General features: G+C 34.7%; 1 protein-coding gene across 2 annotated transcripts in view; it reads left to right on the top strand.

Annotated features, from left to right (window-relative positions):
* The window catches only part of PLPPR4 (phospholipid phosphatase related 4), a 38,865-nt gene that overhangs the window by 6,843 nt on the left and 15,050 nt on the right, over positions 1 to 16,972 (top strand). For both annotated transcript variants that reach the window (XM_030868773.2, XM_060302380.1), the window contains one exon: positions 13,865 to 14,050. In XM_030868773.2, the coding sequence (XP_030724633.1) occupies positions 13,865 to 14,050 (186 nt within the window). The remainder of the gene's footprint in view (positions 1 to 13,864; positions 14,051 to 16,972) is intronic.

The following is a 16,972-nucleotide window of genomic DNA, read 5'->3' as shown; positions in this document are numbered from 1 at the left end:
GGAAATGTCTTATTACAGAATTGTCTAATAAAATCATGTACTCCCCCCAGAACATTTGGTTTGATTCTCCTATCACAGCATTGGTTTGATTCTCCAATCACAAATGAGAAAACTGTGGCTTGACAAGGTTAACTGAGTTACCTAAAAACACACTATGGTTAGTATCAGACAAGAATAGAGCCTGTCCCCCAACTTCTAGTGCTCGTTTCTAATTATACTATTTGTAGAATTCCTTACATTAGAGGGTTTCCCCCTGGATTAAAACGCAATACAGGTCATTCTAATCCTACACATGAACAAACTGTGCAGCTGTTTGAAAGTTCCATCTAAGTACCTTTATGTATTTCATAATACCACATTGCATTAAACATGTTAAAGCAATTACGAATGGATCTTCTGCTTTTCTAAATTGTTAGGCTCTTTGAAAAGCATGGTTACAGCTAAAAATCATAAAATTGGACGTGGTATTTTTCTTTCTCACTGCCCGACTGTCTACCTATAATTTCACAATTACTTCTCTGGACATGAGGTCTCTGACAGGCAGTAAAGGAAAGTGGAAACATTGGAAGGAGTGAGGATACAATTTACAACATCAGTAACAAAATAACTGAATTTTCTTTTACAGTTTAATGTAATTTTTTCATATACATTGATTCATTTGATCCTTTAAGACAACTGAGGAGTAGATATTAACTCTGTTTTACAAATTAAGTAACTGAGACTCATGAAGGTCCAAGAACTTGCCTAAAACCCAAGCAGTGCTCTTCTCCCCTGTGGGCCACAAGGAGAAAAATGTTTGTATTTAAACTGTGAAATGTCTAATTATGAATCTCTCAGCTTTCTTTGGTTTCTTCTAGAATTAATTAGCTGAGACATGTACTTCCAGATTACTATGGAATGGAGTCATTTCCTCACAGTGGAGTGGATTTTGGAATGTGAAAGCCAAGGACAGAAATGCTAATTTGACACAATTAATGTGGAGTTGTTTTTCCTGTCAGTAATTAGGCACTGAATCAATTGCCTCTTAGGTCCATCACTGTTTGGTTGTTTTTAATCACAAAACATTTACGTTAATCAACATAAAGGAGAATAACTGCTTTCTTATTTGCTATCATAAGATGGCTTCTGTACAGTCTTCTAAAACTGACATTAGACCATTGAGGTATAAATTAAAGAGAAGGGGAAATACAGGTATTTAAAATCAATGTGTGTTCAGGAAAAGGAAAACAAGGTATCAGTACATTTAGTGGACTGTTGTTGGGGAGTGAGAATCATGGAAATATGTGTGGATATGTTGTCTACAACTTAATGTCCTCACCAAAGCCTGTGCTGTAGGATTGCCTTAGCGGTTAAATCGCCATTTAATAAAGTTCTAATCATGCTTCAGAAACTGGGCCTTCATGGAGAGTCTAAAAGAGAAGAATCTTATATTAAATACACTCCAAAAAGGGGTGCCAAAGTAAAATACCAGGGTGTATTCTGTTTGTACTTCCATGAAAATTCATTTAGTCATTGAATAAATATTTATTTCTTATTATGTACCTTTTCGTTAAATTAGTGGAAATAATATGGAATCATTACTGGCATACTTCCTAATCTATAGTAGGATTTCAATAAAGTTTGCCTGAATGGATGGAGTAAAACAAGCCTGATAGTTATAAATTTTTCCTTAACTTTTCTTAGCCAGTGGAGACATTTTTATCTATAAAATAAGGGGCGATGAAGGTTAAATCAATTTCCGAGGTCTGTGAGCCTCATTTCTTAATAATACTTATGCTCATTTTATGATCTAGAGCATACCTATGGATTAGTTGAGATTTGAGACATCATTCAAATGATTTTGAGGTGCCTCTTCAAAGAGAGGCATCATTTAAACAAAGGACTTATAGTTTTAATTTTCATAGAAAATTATCTTAGTTACATAACGTATACATGCCAGCAAAGACAATTTTTTTGTGGCTATGTGGAACAAACGATAACATTTTTTTTAGTAATAAAATGTGCTTCTTTGTCAGATATAGTTGTATCCCATATTATATTGTATTTGTTTTATATATTTGTTCATGACTTTTTGATGCATCTCACAATGAAACATAGTACAATTATACTTAATTTAATCACAGCTTTAACACGTTGGAAATGTCCCACATTAAGCCTCTCTTCAATATCTCTTATATTCATCAATCCCTTTCACAGATACATTCAAGTAAATAAGGTCTTAAGCAACCTTGGAAAACCATTAATCTTGAAGGTGGGCTCATAATGTACATTTAAGTATGATCTAAGTATGTAGGAGACAAGCTTGGAAAAAGAGAGTGATTCATGATACATTGTTAAATTCTCATCTCTGAAAATAGATTAGAAATCTTTCTCTGGATAATTTATGGATCAAATGAAATATATCAGGCACATAGTACACACTCAATAAATGTTTGTTAGATAAATTAATTATTATATAAGAGAAAATATAAACTTTTACAGTGCTTAAATAAAATGGTTTAAGGATAAACTTGATACCTGAATTTAGTAAACAACTCAAAAAAAGTAATTTAAAAATATTGATGTCTTTAATTCACTAATTTATGTGCATATAAGATTATCACATTAGATCTCAAAATCATAAATTTGTTTCTCTTATTCCATATCTCAAATACAGAATTTTTGGTTAATTTCATTTCTCTGACATCATTACAATGACAATATTTTTTTTTCTTAACTCCTATTTTGTTTGGTATTAAGAAATATATGTTGGACCCCAAAGGTACTATGTATTCTTTTATAAGACTGTTCAGGTCAAAATATATTTGCTTTTTCTATATAAATAAAGTAATCCCACTAATAATGAAAATAGTGAAAGTTGTCGGGTGACATTCACAGTATATAAAGAAAATGTACATTATATTATTTTCTGCTATTTCTCAATGTCTTTGGGAAGGTAAGGTCAGTGTTAAAAATTTTTAGCAAGAGGTAGTAGGTATAATGACTACAAACGTCAAAACAGGTGCTAGATTTCTTGAGTTTATAATCTAGCTAATAAACTGTATGATCTTTCACAAACCATGTAATTTTTCCATGTTCCAGTTGCTTCTTCTGTAAGATGGGGATAATAATAGTACCTTTATCAAAGGGGTATTGTGGAGATTGGATGAGTTCAGAAATGTAAAAGTATGAACTTTAAATGGTACCTGGCAAATATTAGTAGAATTAAATTGTGATTCATACCCATGTTTTTAAAAGACAGGTATATGTTCTAAGGGTAAAGAAATTACAGCTGTAAGGAAAGATTTCAAAGCAATTACTTTTAAGAATTGAAATATAAGTCCCCAACCTCAGGTCTTAGTCTCTAGGTGTAAAGAACAAAATGCTTTCCAAGGCAATACATATAGTACTGTGTCTAATTATACAAATCAGGACCTGAGGTTAAAGCTGGTGATGGCAGAGCTTACTACTCCAAACCTAATGCTAGATCAATATTCAGGTAATAAAACAGCCACATACCATTATTTTAAACTTTACTGTTGTTAGATCATTGAGTGATTGTAATTAGTCTTTTTAGAGCTGTAAAGATGTAATTTATATTTGGACATAGAACACATTTTTCCCATTAAACCTAACATATATGTTAGATCTGTTCTCTCTTCCCTATTAATTACCATTGCTATTTGGAGGACTCAATTTGAGCTTTTTGTGTTCTTTAATGTTAACAAAAATTATTAGACTTCTAGAAATTCACAGTAGGAGCATATTCTATGGTGGAAGTAAACAAGGATCTTTTAACTTGGGGATTTTTCTTTCATCATGTTAACTACACTATGAGAACTGTGTAAACAGTTCTGTTCAAATCATCATCCATGCATGCATTAATTTGGTACATTGAGGGTACCCAGTGTGTCAGGTCCTGCCTAATATAAGGCCCTGGGGATAGAGAAGTGAAAGAGACAATCCCCCTGTTCCCAAGGGTCTTTTCACTGAATAAGAGAGAAAGGTGAAGGAGCAACTGTCATTCCATATGACAGTTGCTATGACAGAGGCATTCATCGGGCCATCTCTGTGCAGTTAGAGAGTGATCCAAAGGAAACAGGACAGGAAAGCATCTGGAGCTTGAAATGTGCCCAATTCCTGATATTTTATATTAGAAGTCATTCACTAGGGAAAACAGAAGTGAAGATGAAAGCAGACCACATCCAAGATATAATTAAAGTTTCTTGAGATATTACCAAAAAATTAAAATAACATTGGAGAAAACTGCACAGGAAAGAACATTCAAGACCTTGGAACACCATAAAATTAAGAACATGATTTGAAAGTGCCTGCCACCCCTTCGCTCTTAGTGCCATCAAACCCCTTGTACACATGGCTATCTCTCACTTCTGTCCTTTAAATTGGCATTTCCACTGAAGCCTGGGGATACTTTTTCCTGAAAAGCACCAGACTAGTGCCAGATGGCAATGGTGAAATGTACCAAAGTGGCAGCAGGGTGTAGTGGGATTCAAGCTTCCAGGAATTTAACAGATCAAGTTCCAATTGCTGTAAGCCAGACATGCTGTTTACCTTATCTGGAGCAGGGTCTTCTTGTTAAAATGTATCTTAAAATTCCCAGGTAGGTTGTGAGTATTAAATTAGATAATTTATGGAGAAATGTCTAATTTAAAAGTCAGTAAATGTTCTTTTCTTTTTATGTAAGAGGAGGTGTTCAATAAATTCTTTCAGTAACAAAGTGAAACGACCTCTAGAAAGGATAGATACTAGATTTGCACAAAAGAAGCAATTTTCATGTTTGAGTGATAGGAAGTCCTCGGAGAAACTGTTTAATAAGAGTATTTAAGAGTTAAGAGCAAGGGAGACTTTTTTCGAACCACGCGCACCCTCTGCAAGCCCTCTTCCCATTTGGGAATTGCAACCATTGTGGCAATGTCGAGAGGGAAACCGTTTTGAGACCCGTGAGCAAAGCAGTTTAGAGCATGTTTCCTGGACTTAGGCACCTACGTAGGAATCTGGATGCTCCCACTCACCAACTCACTGGCCAATTTATGTGACCTATCTCTGTCTCAGTTTTCTCATGTGTAAATTACGATACCAATAGACGGTTTATAAGGTGTAGATTGAATGCAGCAATCTATTATATAACTTAGCACTGTCTCTGGCACCTAAGTCCTCAACACTTTCTATGTATTATTAAGAAATTGTCCATGTTTTCTGTTTATTTAATAGTAATGTCCTGATTTCTTTCAATTAAATTCAGCAAATATTTTCTGGACACCCAAAATTTTCAAAGCACTGTGTGAATTACAAAGGCCTCACTTTGCAGTATCAGATGTTAAGGGAAGGGCTGGTAATATACAGATAACTACAATTCAAGGCAGACTAACAGGTCTTACAGTAAAGATATATATGGAGTCCATGAGGCAGAATCTTCGGTTCTGAATGGAGAGCATGGGGAAGGTTTCAGGGAGAAAAAATTATGTGATCTTACCTTTTATGAGGACAGTTTTTATGGGAAACAAATGTGAAAATGTAATGTAAAGCAGAGACTAGAACATGTCTGTTTGGAACATCAGTGTAATGGGAACATAGGTGTTCATGTGTTGAAAGAGTGGAGAGTAGGTAAAGAGCAAAATTAAACAAGAAAGGCAGATTGAGGCTATAATACAAAAGATCGTGCATAATGCAAAAGGTCATTCTAGGAAATTTGTACTTTATTTTGTAATTAGTGGGGCATTATTAAAGGCATGATTAGATGTGAATTCTAGAAAAACTAGCCTGGAAGCATTGTGGAAGATGAAACAAATTGTAGAGAGAATAGTGGTAAAAAATCTAGTACATTATATATGGTAGTGAGACTGTCAAAGAAATGTGAGGAATGTTTTTTACTTCATGACAGCACATGGAGAATTCTAGAACTAAATGGCAATGTAAAAAGCCCCTTATTTCACTGATGACAAGTAAGACCCAGGAAGGTTAAGTGACTTGCTCCAAATCCCAGAAGCTAGTGGAATAAATGAGGGAAGAAACTGGGTTTTGCTGGTTCTGAGGCCAGCATTGATTTTCCTCAATTACACTGCCCTGTTTTAATTGGTATCTATGCATGTCATATAAGCCACATCCATTCTATTTGTGAAAACTAGATTTTTAGACCTTGAATAATGTAATAGACTCATTCTGACCTACTCTTAATGACCCTACAAGTGTTAGTGTGATTTTTATAATCTATATAGTTAACCTAAATGTGCTACAATTATGGTGAAGTAGTTTTATAAACCACAAAGCCCCATACTATATTATTAGTTATTATTATTGTCAATGTTTAAAGGAAACATTTATCTGTATTAGCTACAAGGCACAAATGCTAAGGAATGTCATTAAAGATTGTACTGTAGGAAATGGAAAATTCTATCATCACTGTGTGTGTTGACCTATGACAACATGCTTATCAGCCACCAGCTTTAATAAAATTACTTTGATCTGCTAATATTTCTTCCTGTTTTAATTTCATTTGAATATAATGTATTTATGTTTTAAAGTTCACATTTTATATGACTTGGGGATACTTATCAGAATTTATTCCAAGTCTCCCATTTAAAATTTGTTATTAATATAAAAAACATTCTTTTTCTCTTAGGTTATCTCTTGCATATGAGTAGTATGACGATACACAATTATATATTGTGTATATTCTTTGGTTCTTGTGACATTAGTCATATCAAAACCAAGTTAATTTAACTTTGAAGTTCCTGTGCAAGTGTTGTTCTTCAAAAGTAAAGATGATATTATTTAAATCATCATACATCAATGATGTTATTTAAGTCATCATGTATCAACCTGCAGCCTTGGACTCTCTTTAGCCCAAGATCGGCATCTTACTCTCTTTTTGACATTTTGATAACTGAAAGGCATCTCAGTTTTCCTATTTCCAAAACAAAACCTTAGATTCCTCCTACTTAAGCTTCTCCCAGCCTTCCCCATCCCAGTAAATAACACCCCCAGCCCAAATGCTCAAGCCCCAAATCCCTGAAATCAACCCTTACTGGTTTTTCTTCAATATCCAACTCATCAGGAAGTCTGGTCTTTTTCTCTCTAAGGTTATATCCAGAATCTGGAAATTTCTCTACATCCTAGTAAAACCTGCCATCATCTCTTGCCTGGATTACTGCAAGTGCCAAGCATCCACTAGCAGGTGAACTCCACGAGTGCAGGGAGTTTTCTCTATCTTGTTTACCTTTATATTCTTCACCTTTAGGGCAGTGTCTAGCACATACCAGGCACTAGGTAAGTTGGGTTTTGAAGAACCTTCTAATTTTTACCCTGCTTCTATCTTTGACCCATCACAATCATTCTCAACCCAACTGCCAGAGTGATCTTTGTAAAATGTATTTCAAGTCTTACTGCACCTCTGCTTCAACTCTCCAGAGTTACTTCCAAACGTACTTTGAATGAATGAAACACTAATTCTGCCATGGCCTTCAATTCTCTGCCATGGCCTTCAATTCTCTGCAAAGTCTGGTCCCAAATCCATCTCTCTGACTTCATCTTATATCACTGCTCCCTTTTTTTATTTTCAAATGACATGTCACTTAAAATTTTTTATTTATTTTTGGCTGTGTTGGGTCTTCGCTTCTGTGCATGGGCTTTCTCTAGTTGCGGTGAGCGGGGGCCACTCTTCATCGCGGTGCGTGGGCCTCTCACTGTTGCAGCCTCTCTTGTTGTGGAGCAGACTCCAGACGCGCAGGCTCAGTAGTTGTGGCTCACGGGCCCAGGTGCTCCGCGGCATGTGGGATCTTCCCCGACCAGGGCTTGAACCCCTGTCCCCTGCATTGGCAGGCAGATTCTCAACCAGTGCACCACCAGGGAAGCCCAATCACTGTTCCCTTTTGACTATGCCTCTTACCTGGTTTTTATATGGTTAGTTCATTCTTGCCCACTCAAGTGTTTCTTTAAATGATTCCTACTAAGTAAGCCTTCATTGATCTAAAATAGCAATCCAGGCACTCAATTACCACAGCCCCCTGTTTTATCATCTTTATAATATATGTTCTTTCTTGTATTATAATTTTTAATTTTTTTTATAATTTTTAATTTTTTATCTGTCTTCTTCAGCAAGAATGAAATCTTCATCAGAATAAGGACTTGGAGTTTTATCATAGCTGTATTCCCAGGATGTAGAACAACTCCTAGAACTAGTAGGTTTCAATATATATTTGTTGATTGAATAAGTAAATGAGCCATAAATATCATATATGGTAATTGACCCTCTGTGACTATGATCCTACCAGTTTATGAGTATCTCAGAGCACTCTGAGTTTACCACGGTTATGAAAAAGGAAAAGAATGGAATTGACATGTCTATAGGCTAAGAGCAAGTGAACTACCTGAATGGGAAGTAAAAGTTTGTTATTATCAAGATGCTAAAAGCAAGTAAGCTATATGACTTAGATAAAATGTCATGATAGAGTCCATAAAATGTTTCACTAACATTGACATATACCTTATATTTGTCTTTTTCAAACTAGCATCAGAAAAATCAATATTATCTAGCAAATGCCGTCTTTTGAAACACATTTCATTTACCCTGTTTTCTAAAACTGTTATACTTTTCTGTTTAAAAATTGCTCTCTTATTTTTACTCACAAGTTCCTTAGCAGAAGACAATTATAAGAATAAATCTTTTCTTTTTTAAAACTGTTTTCCTAATCTTCAGATAATTTCCCTTCTCTGTTGCTACATTTTAAAAGTAGCATTGTTCACACTTTTTTCTTGGCTACAACATAACTAGAGAATAAAATTCCTAATGCCTGATTATATAGAGCTTTTAAAATCTCTTTTTAAATCTCATTTTAAATGCAATCAAAAGATGATTGTATTACATATATATCAATTCTATATCTATGCCAAAGCTAGCACACACCGTCTGTTAAATTTCTTACATTCAAAAGAAGGTTGTCGTGGAGTACCTCAAAAGATAAAAGATACCTTTGAAAGACAAGGATGTTCGAAGCAAACGTTGTCATTTAATCCATCACACTGACCAGTAGTAAAATACAGTATAGGAAAACAATGTCTAAAATTACTTTTTCCTCAAATATTAAAAACATTTTGTTCAAATCCCTCTTTCTTAAAAACCAAAATTGATGTAAAAGACAAAGAATAAAAGATACTTTTTTAAAAAAGTCAGAGAAACAAACATCAAAAGGGAAGAAAAATATGAGTCTTATTTTGAAGACAGAAGAAGGTCTTGAAACATGTTTCAATAGAACTATAAAAAATATTAATATATGGATAGAAAAATACATGGATAAAAAACTGGAGAAATTGGCAGTTTCAAGGAGGCTGATATCTGAAAGGACTGAAATACAAAATATTAATGAAGGACATATTTTCTTTCATATATTAATTTATTATATGTATGCATATATATTTGAAAGACACTATGACGTATATTACTAGTTTAAATATTAAAACGAGTAAGCTTAGGTCTCTATCTTAAGGACATTTTTGTTTGAGAAGCAGGACAAAAGCTGTAACTAATCTCTACCAGATAACTATAATAAAGAACAGTGTATAGAAATTTCATAAAAAGAAGTACTGGGGAATTAAGAAAGAGGAAATTACTCTCAAAAAGGATCACCAAGTACGGCAAGTGAAAAAGGTGACATTTGATGAGTATATTATTGTTAATAGTTATAACAGCAACAATAAAACTAACATTTACAAACTAGTCTTCACTCCAGGTATTGTTGAATATGACTTGTAATACTTCATTTAATCCGTTAAACTGCCTGTGATGATGGGTACTAGCAATGTACCTGTTTCATAGATAAGAAAACAGGTTTAAGAAAACCATTTCCAAGGTCGCACTGGTAGTGAACAGAAGAGCTTATTTTCAAAGAACCTCCTAGGTGACTTGGAAACCATATGGCCCCACTGGATTCACTACAGTATGTAAAATTCTGAGTGTCTCTTCCCACTTACACACACACACACACACACACACACACACACACGGAATAGCACATTAATTCCATGGCTATGTAATATCTTCACTGGCACATTTGAGCAGATTCTGAATTAATCGACAAAATTCAATGGTGAAGAATGCCCTTAATAGGGAAGATTTACTTAATTTTTACATTTACCAAATTCATAAAGTTTTGTTCACCTTTCTATAGAAGACATCAAACTCACTTTACTAGGGCATGAACATTTAAAAATGAGGTAATCAGTTGTTATCTGGGTGATGTCTTATGTAGAAGACCTAAAATATGAACTAATGGCATCAAGGAAAGAATGTAGATCATCAAATCTGGTTAAATATTTAACATTCAAATTAAAGGAGAGAAATTTAATCTAAACTTATTGAAACCATATTTTCAAGATAAAGTTTATGCTAAGTGATACATATTTTTACAGATTCGCAAATAGAAACTCTTCATTAAACAGAACTGTAGGCTACACTGTACCCCCATTCTTTGATGCTAGTTGTATTTCATTACCCTAAAACTCTACTCCCGTTTTTGGAAAGGAAGCATAGAGTAGTGGTTAAGTAGAGGTTACAATTCGTGGCTTCAAAATCCAACCTCTGCCACTTGCTAGAGGAGACTGGCCTTATCTACCTGCAAAGTGTGGTTAATAGTAGCACTTACGTCGTAATAGAAAGTTTTTAGTTAAATGGGTTAATATCAATGAATAAAATTAATTAAAATTTCTAAAACAGAAAATTGTCTGGCACATTAAGTGCTATTTCAAGTATTTCTTAAAACTAAAATATATTTAAGTGGATTTAAATGGAAAATATGAATTGTTCACATGAACCATGAAGTATTGATTTATTGGTCAAGACTGGAAGCTACTATTCCTTACAGGAGAGGGAAGTGGTGAAGAGGAATGACCAGATATTCAGAGTGGTCAAATGATAATGGATTCTAATAAGAAAAATGTAAGTGTTTTGACATGCTTTTTGCTCTCTTTATTGGAAAGCATCCGTCTGAAAAACAGAAAGTGTCAGATTAATCTTCATACATTATTAATTTTTCCAATAAACCTAATTCTCACCTCAAAAAATCCTCTTGGGAATAGAAGACATAATGCTGCCTTGTAAATTTGTTTATTTTTAAAACCAAATGAACAGAAATCATGGATGGTCAATAATATTTTTAACAAAATTTGCTCTGTTTTGTTGAATAAATATTGTATCCTCCACAAGCAACAAAGCCTTAAACTAGATAATTTTTTTGGTGTTACAAAAATCTGCATCTTCAGATTCTGAAAGGACTAGCATCAACAGTATATTTGCAGTATTTTTTCTCTAGCCGAGAGCAGATGTCTCACTAAGCTTATGATCCTTGATGACCAAGCCCGTGTCTTGTTTGCCATATTATAGTAAGGACCCACATAGTACCTGGCACATTGTAGGTTGAAGGAATGAATAACTGAATCCATAAAACAAAGTCTAAAAAGTAAATTGTGCCTAGTTTAGGTTTAGCAGACAAACTAGAGGATGTCCAGTGAAATTAGAATTTCAGATAAACAACAAATAATTTTTAGCATAAGTATCTCCCAAATATTGCATGGAGCACACTAACACTAAAAATGATTTATTACTTACCTGAAATTCTAATCTTATTGAGTGACCTATATTTTCATTAGCTAAATCTGGTAAATCTTGTCTAGCTATGGTAATGAATTAATATTTACTTGTTTATTCAGTTAGTCATTTATCAACAAGTATTATTGCTTCATTAAATTGTTAAATGATGTATTGCATGCCTACCATGTGCCAGGAACAATGCTATGCCTTGGGGACCCAACAATAAATAACACTGGCAGACTCTTATTTCATGGAGCATGTATTTCAGTGAGAGACGGGGGGAGAAGAAAAATAAATAAGTGAAGTATTCAATTGACAAGGCAATTTCAGTTATGAAGAAATCAAGCAAGATGATAAGGGTTTAGAGGGAAAGATGGATCAATGACTACCTTGGATGGTACAGGAAGTCATCATTAAAGGATGAAGAGAGGCCAGTCAGACATAGAGCTGGGGGAGAGCACAAAAGGAAGAAGAAACAGCAAATGCAAAAACCCCTAGGTAGAAATGAATTTGACTGTTACAGAGAAAGAGTGAAGACCATAGGACTATATCAAACTAAAAAGCTTCTGCACAGCAAAGGAAACCATCAAAAAATGAAAAGTTAGCCTACCAAATGGGACAAAATACTATAAATCATATACCTTATAAGGGGTTAATGTCCAAAGTATTTATAAGGAACTCATACAACTTAATAGCAAAACAACCAAAACACACACAAAAAAACAAACAACAAAAAAACAAGCAATTTGATTATAAAATGGGCAGAGGCTCTTAATAGACAATTTTCCAAAGAACACATATGGATGGCCAATAGGTATATGAAAAGATGCTCAATGTCAGTAACCATGAAGAAATGTAAATTAAAACCACAATGAGATATCACCTCACACCTGTTAGAAGGGCTATCGTCAAAAAGACAAGAAATAACAAGTGTTGACAAGGATGCGGTGAAAAGAGAACCACTGTGCACTGTTTGGGAATGTCAATTGCTGCAACCATTATGGAAAACAGTATGAAGGTTCCTAAAAATATTAAAAATAGGACTACCATATGATCCAGCAATTCCACTTCTGGGTATTTATCTGAAGAAAACTAAAACACCAACTGGAAAAGATATATGCCCCCACTATGTTCTCTATAGTATTGTTTACAGTAGCCAAGACATGGATGCAACCTAAATGTCCATCAATGGATGAATAGGTAAGGAAAATATGGTACATATATACAATGGAATATTATCCAGCCCTGAAAAAGAAGGAAATATTGCCATTTAGGACAACATGGATGGACTTTTAGAGCATTATGCTAAGTGAAATAAGGCAGCCAGAGAAAGATAAATACTGGATGATCTCATTTATATGTGGAATCTAAAACAACAACAGCAATAAAAAACCGAATTCATCGCTACAGAGAAGAGATTGGTGGTTGCCAGAGGTGGGGAATGGGCAGTGGGGAAAATCGGTTAAAGGGGTCAAAAGTTACAGACGTTCAGTTATAAGACATATCAGTCCTGGGGATGATTAATGTACAGTATGGGAACTATAGGTAATAATATTGTATTTATATTTGAAAGTTGCTAAGAGAGTGATCTTAAAAGTATTCATCATAAGAAAAAATATTGTAACTATGTGTAGTGATGGATGTTGACTAAACTAATTGTGGTGATCATTTTGCAATACATACAAATATTGAATCATTATGTTGTACACCTGAAACTAATATAATGTTTAAGTTGATAGATGTCAATTATTTCTCAATTAAAACAAAAGTGAAGTCCCATTGGATCGTAGTGGGTAGGGAGCTGGGGAATAGTATAAATATGGTGTAAAAAGATGTAAGAAACTGAAGCAAGAGCCAGATCATGCAGAAACTTGCATTTCATGGTGTGACATTTGGATTTTATTCAAGTAGAATGGGAACCACTGGAGTAGTTAAAATGGGGAGTGTTATGACCTAAAACATTTTCAGAATATTTGGAATGCTGGGTAGAAAATGGATAGATGGGGTGGGGAGGGTAAGCGTGAAAATGGAACAGCATTTAGGAGGTGATCCAAGAGCAAAGGGGAGGCATGACATGGGTTCAGAGCAGGCTGGTGACAGAGGTGGATGAATTGGAGCTTTATTTTGAAGGCAGAAGCAATAGTAAGTATGAATGATTTTAATTCTGAGATCAGAGAGGAGCGGTGAAAGGGAGAAATACATGTTTCTTATTTCAAGATGTACTGATTCTATGTATGACCTGTGTATAAGAATAAATTGATCTCCTATGTCCTTCATTCTCAGTTGCCTATATTGGCATCATCGGTGGTTAGCCTGTATTTCCTGGAACTCACAGATGTCTTCAAACCTGTGCACTCTGGATTCAGCTGCTATGACCGGAGTCTTAGCATGCCATACATTGAACCCACACAGGAGGCAATTCCATTCCTCATGCTGCTTAGCTTGGCTTTCGCCGGACCTGCAATTACGGTAAGAATTGCCCCCAAATTGTGTTTGTCAGCCCCAGAAGACGAAGAATGACCACATTTATGTAATAAATGGGTTAAAAGTAAACCAAAAAAATTCTGATATGTTTCCTCATTAACGTATTTTTCATGTGTTCATGTCATATCTGAAGTCTGGGAAACTGTGGGGAAGAAACAATTCTATAGCAAACAGACTTTCTTCTCAAAAGTGCATGTTGCTCTCACTTTTTACCAGGTTAGCACTTTTTATTGATTCTGAGCACTGGGCATCCACAACTGTACAGTGAAGAGGGCACAACTCACATTCCTGCCCCCTGCCCCCCGCACAAAATAAAATACTTTAGATTCAGAACAAGCACTTGCATTTTAAAATATATGACATAAAGAAATGCCCTAACCTACTGAAATTGAATTAGAAACATAATTGTTTTTAGTTTGCTAACATACATACACATTGTGAATAACACACTTTTCAATAAATTCATTAATAAATAACACTGGCCTAGCTTTTACACCATCTCTTATACCCCCAGACTCTACCTAAAGGACAAGAAACATGTTTCAGTGTTAATATTTATTTCTAACAGTAGGAAATCTTACTTTACTTTTATCATGCTTATGAATGACAGAGGAAGTGGTTATTAAATAAAGAGCTTATTCTGGTTCAGTACAGCAGCAGTTTTAGAAAAGTCTCTGCCTAGACCTATACTTTTATATAGCTATGGAGAAGCCACTGCAATGAGAAGCCGGCACACCACAGAGAAGAGTAGCCCCCGCTCGCAGCAACTAGAGAAAGCTCGCGAGCAGCAATGAAGCTCTAACGCAGCCAAAAATAAATAAATAAATTTATTTTTTAAAATTTCCCTATATTAAATAATCATAACATGCTATCTACACTATAAATAAATTATATAAAATATTCTCAGAAGATAAAACTGGAACTTAATTTTCCCTAGAACTTTATCATACTTAAAAGATCTCAAAATACTTTGTAAATAAATGAGTTATTTGAGCTTCAGTAACTCTGAGGTGATTGGAACTATTAACGATGTGCTTGGAAGTAGCTGAGACTCAGACTAATAAAAACATATTTAAAGTGCATTATTGCTCAGAATAACAGCATTTGCTGGTCATTCCTCTAAATGACTTATAAGAAGTCTACATCATCCAGTCATTTGACAAGAGCAGAAAGAATATATGCTTTAAATCTAGTAGACCAGAAAGCATTTCTCCTATTTGGAATGTAATACAGAAATTTATTGTAATTGATATAGTATTTGAAATAAAATACATAAGATACTGTACAAATGCTCATGATTCTGCTGAAAAGACTATGCTGATATTTAATCATTTAAATAATTTGCTTTTTATATACCCAGAAGTCTTTCTTCCCTAAGGTGTTTTACTAAGTGGCTAGGAAAGCAAGTCTAACTGTGGCTCTCCCTGCCAGCATCGTTGATCTCACATTGATCCTTTTGCTGACACTGTTACATGTCCTGGAGACAATGACCTTGGCCTCATCATTGTGTTCCTTCTTCTCTGACTCCCTCATTTCCAGGAATAAATTCTCAGTATGCAATTAAGGATGCTTTCTGGGGGATTCTGGGTCAACGCTTTCTTTCTTGAGCCTTGAGAAGTGAAAGAAACAAATGCCAACTCCTTCCACAAAGACTGCCTGAATTCCTGGGTCTCTACAGGGCCTCCATAGCTGCTGCAATGGCTCTTAATGGCACAGGAAGCAAACTAGGGAAATATTTACAGCACAGCATCCCTAATTTTCCCCATATCATTCAGGATATTCCAGGATGTCAGTCATTCTTTTCGTCCACACTGACTTCATGGATTTTGAGTAAACAACTTGATGGTAAAACAAATCCTGACTTTATGGGCATCAGATACTGTCTTCCACACCTTTCTCTCTAAACATATATATTTTCTAAATTTCTTTCTAATTTCATTTTCCTCTGTTTTTAAGGCCTTTCCCTGAAACACTGGTCCTATTGTGTCTGTAGTCATTCTGTTCTAGAACCATAATTCTGTCTCTAATCTTACTACATACGTTTCTGCTCCAACTCCTTTCCCCCCTCTTCCTGAAAGTGGAAATAACAGACTCTAATCCCTGGCTTTCAAGGATGCCACTTTCTTTTTATCTTTATGGCAGAGTATTAATCTGTTCCAAAATGGAGTGGTGGGGGAAGCAGAGAGGCAGGCTGAATTCTTCCTTTGGAAATGGCTTTCAGAGCTCATTTGCGTGAGCAGAGGCACTTCCTATTTTCACCCATTCACATGAAGAGAAGACAAAGCAAAACAAAAGACCACACATGGGTAATATTCTTTAAAAGGACGTTTATATGAACAAAAGGGAGATCAACTGATTTTTTACACAGGCATTTACATATCATTTAATGTTTGTTTCTCAGTTTCTTTTTTTATGCTTTGAAGGGTGTTTTAAAAATACCTTGTCTTCGTGATGTTGTACAAGAAACTGAAAAATTCCTTGCGTCTCTGTGAAATACATATTCTTATTTCTCTGAAATAGTCCTTAAATTGGAAAATTTCACCCTTAATATTAACTTTTCATTTACTTTTAAGTGATAATGAAACAAGCATTTTGTTTAGTCCTTTGGAGATTGTTTCTCAGGGAAAATAGCACAGAATATCTAGGCTTATCATAAATCTTCATGAAGTCTACATGAATAGAAAAAATGTATATGTTCTCTTCCCTGGAAGTAAAATTTTATTGCATATGATTAAAGGATAAGTATATCTAATTTTATAGAAGAATTGTATTGAAATTTGATTATAGTTTCTAGAAGGTAACCTAAGCTTTAGGAGACTATACAATCTCCTTTAGGTGGCTATTCCAAGGGCAGTATCCATGTAATAATAAGGAATATATTTCCTCTCTACATCTCCCCTGAAGCTG

This window comes from Globicephala melas, chromosome 1 (genome assembly GCF_963455315.2).
Source record: "Globicephala melas chromosome 1, mGloMel1.2, whole genome shotgun sequence".
In the NCBI taxonomy this organism is placed as follows: Eukaryota; Metazoa; Chordata; class Mammalia; order Artiodactyla; family Delphinidae; genus Globicephala; species Globicephala melas.
Note: the sequence above shows the minus strand (reverse complement) of the source record. Positions and strands in the feature narration are given on the sequence as shown.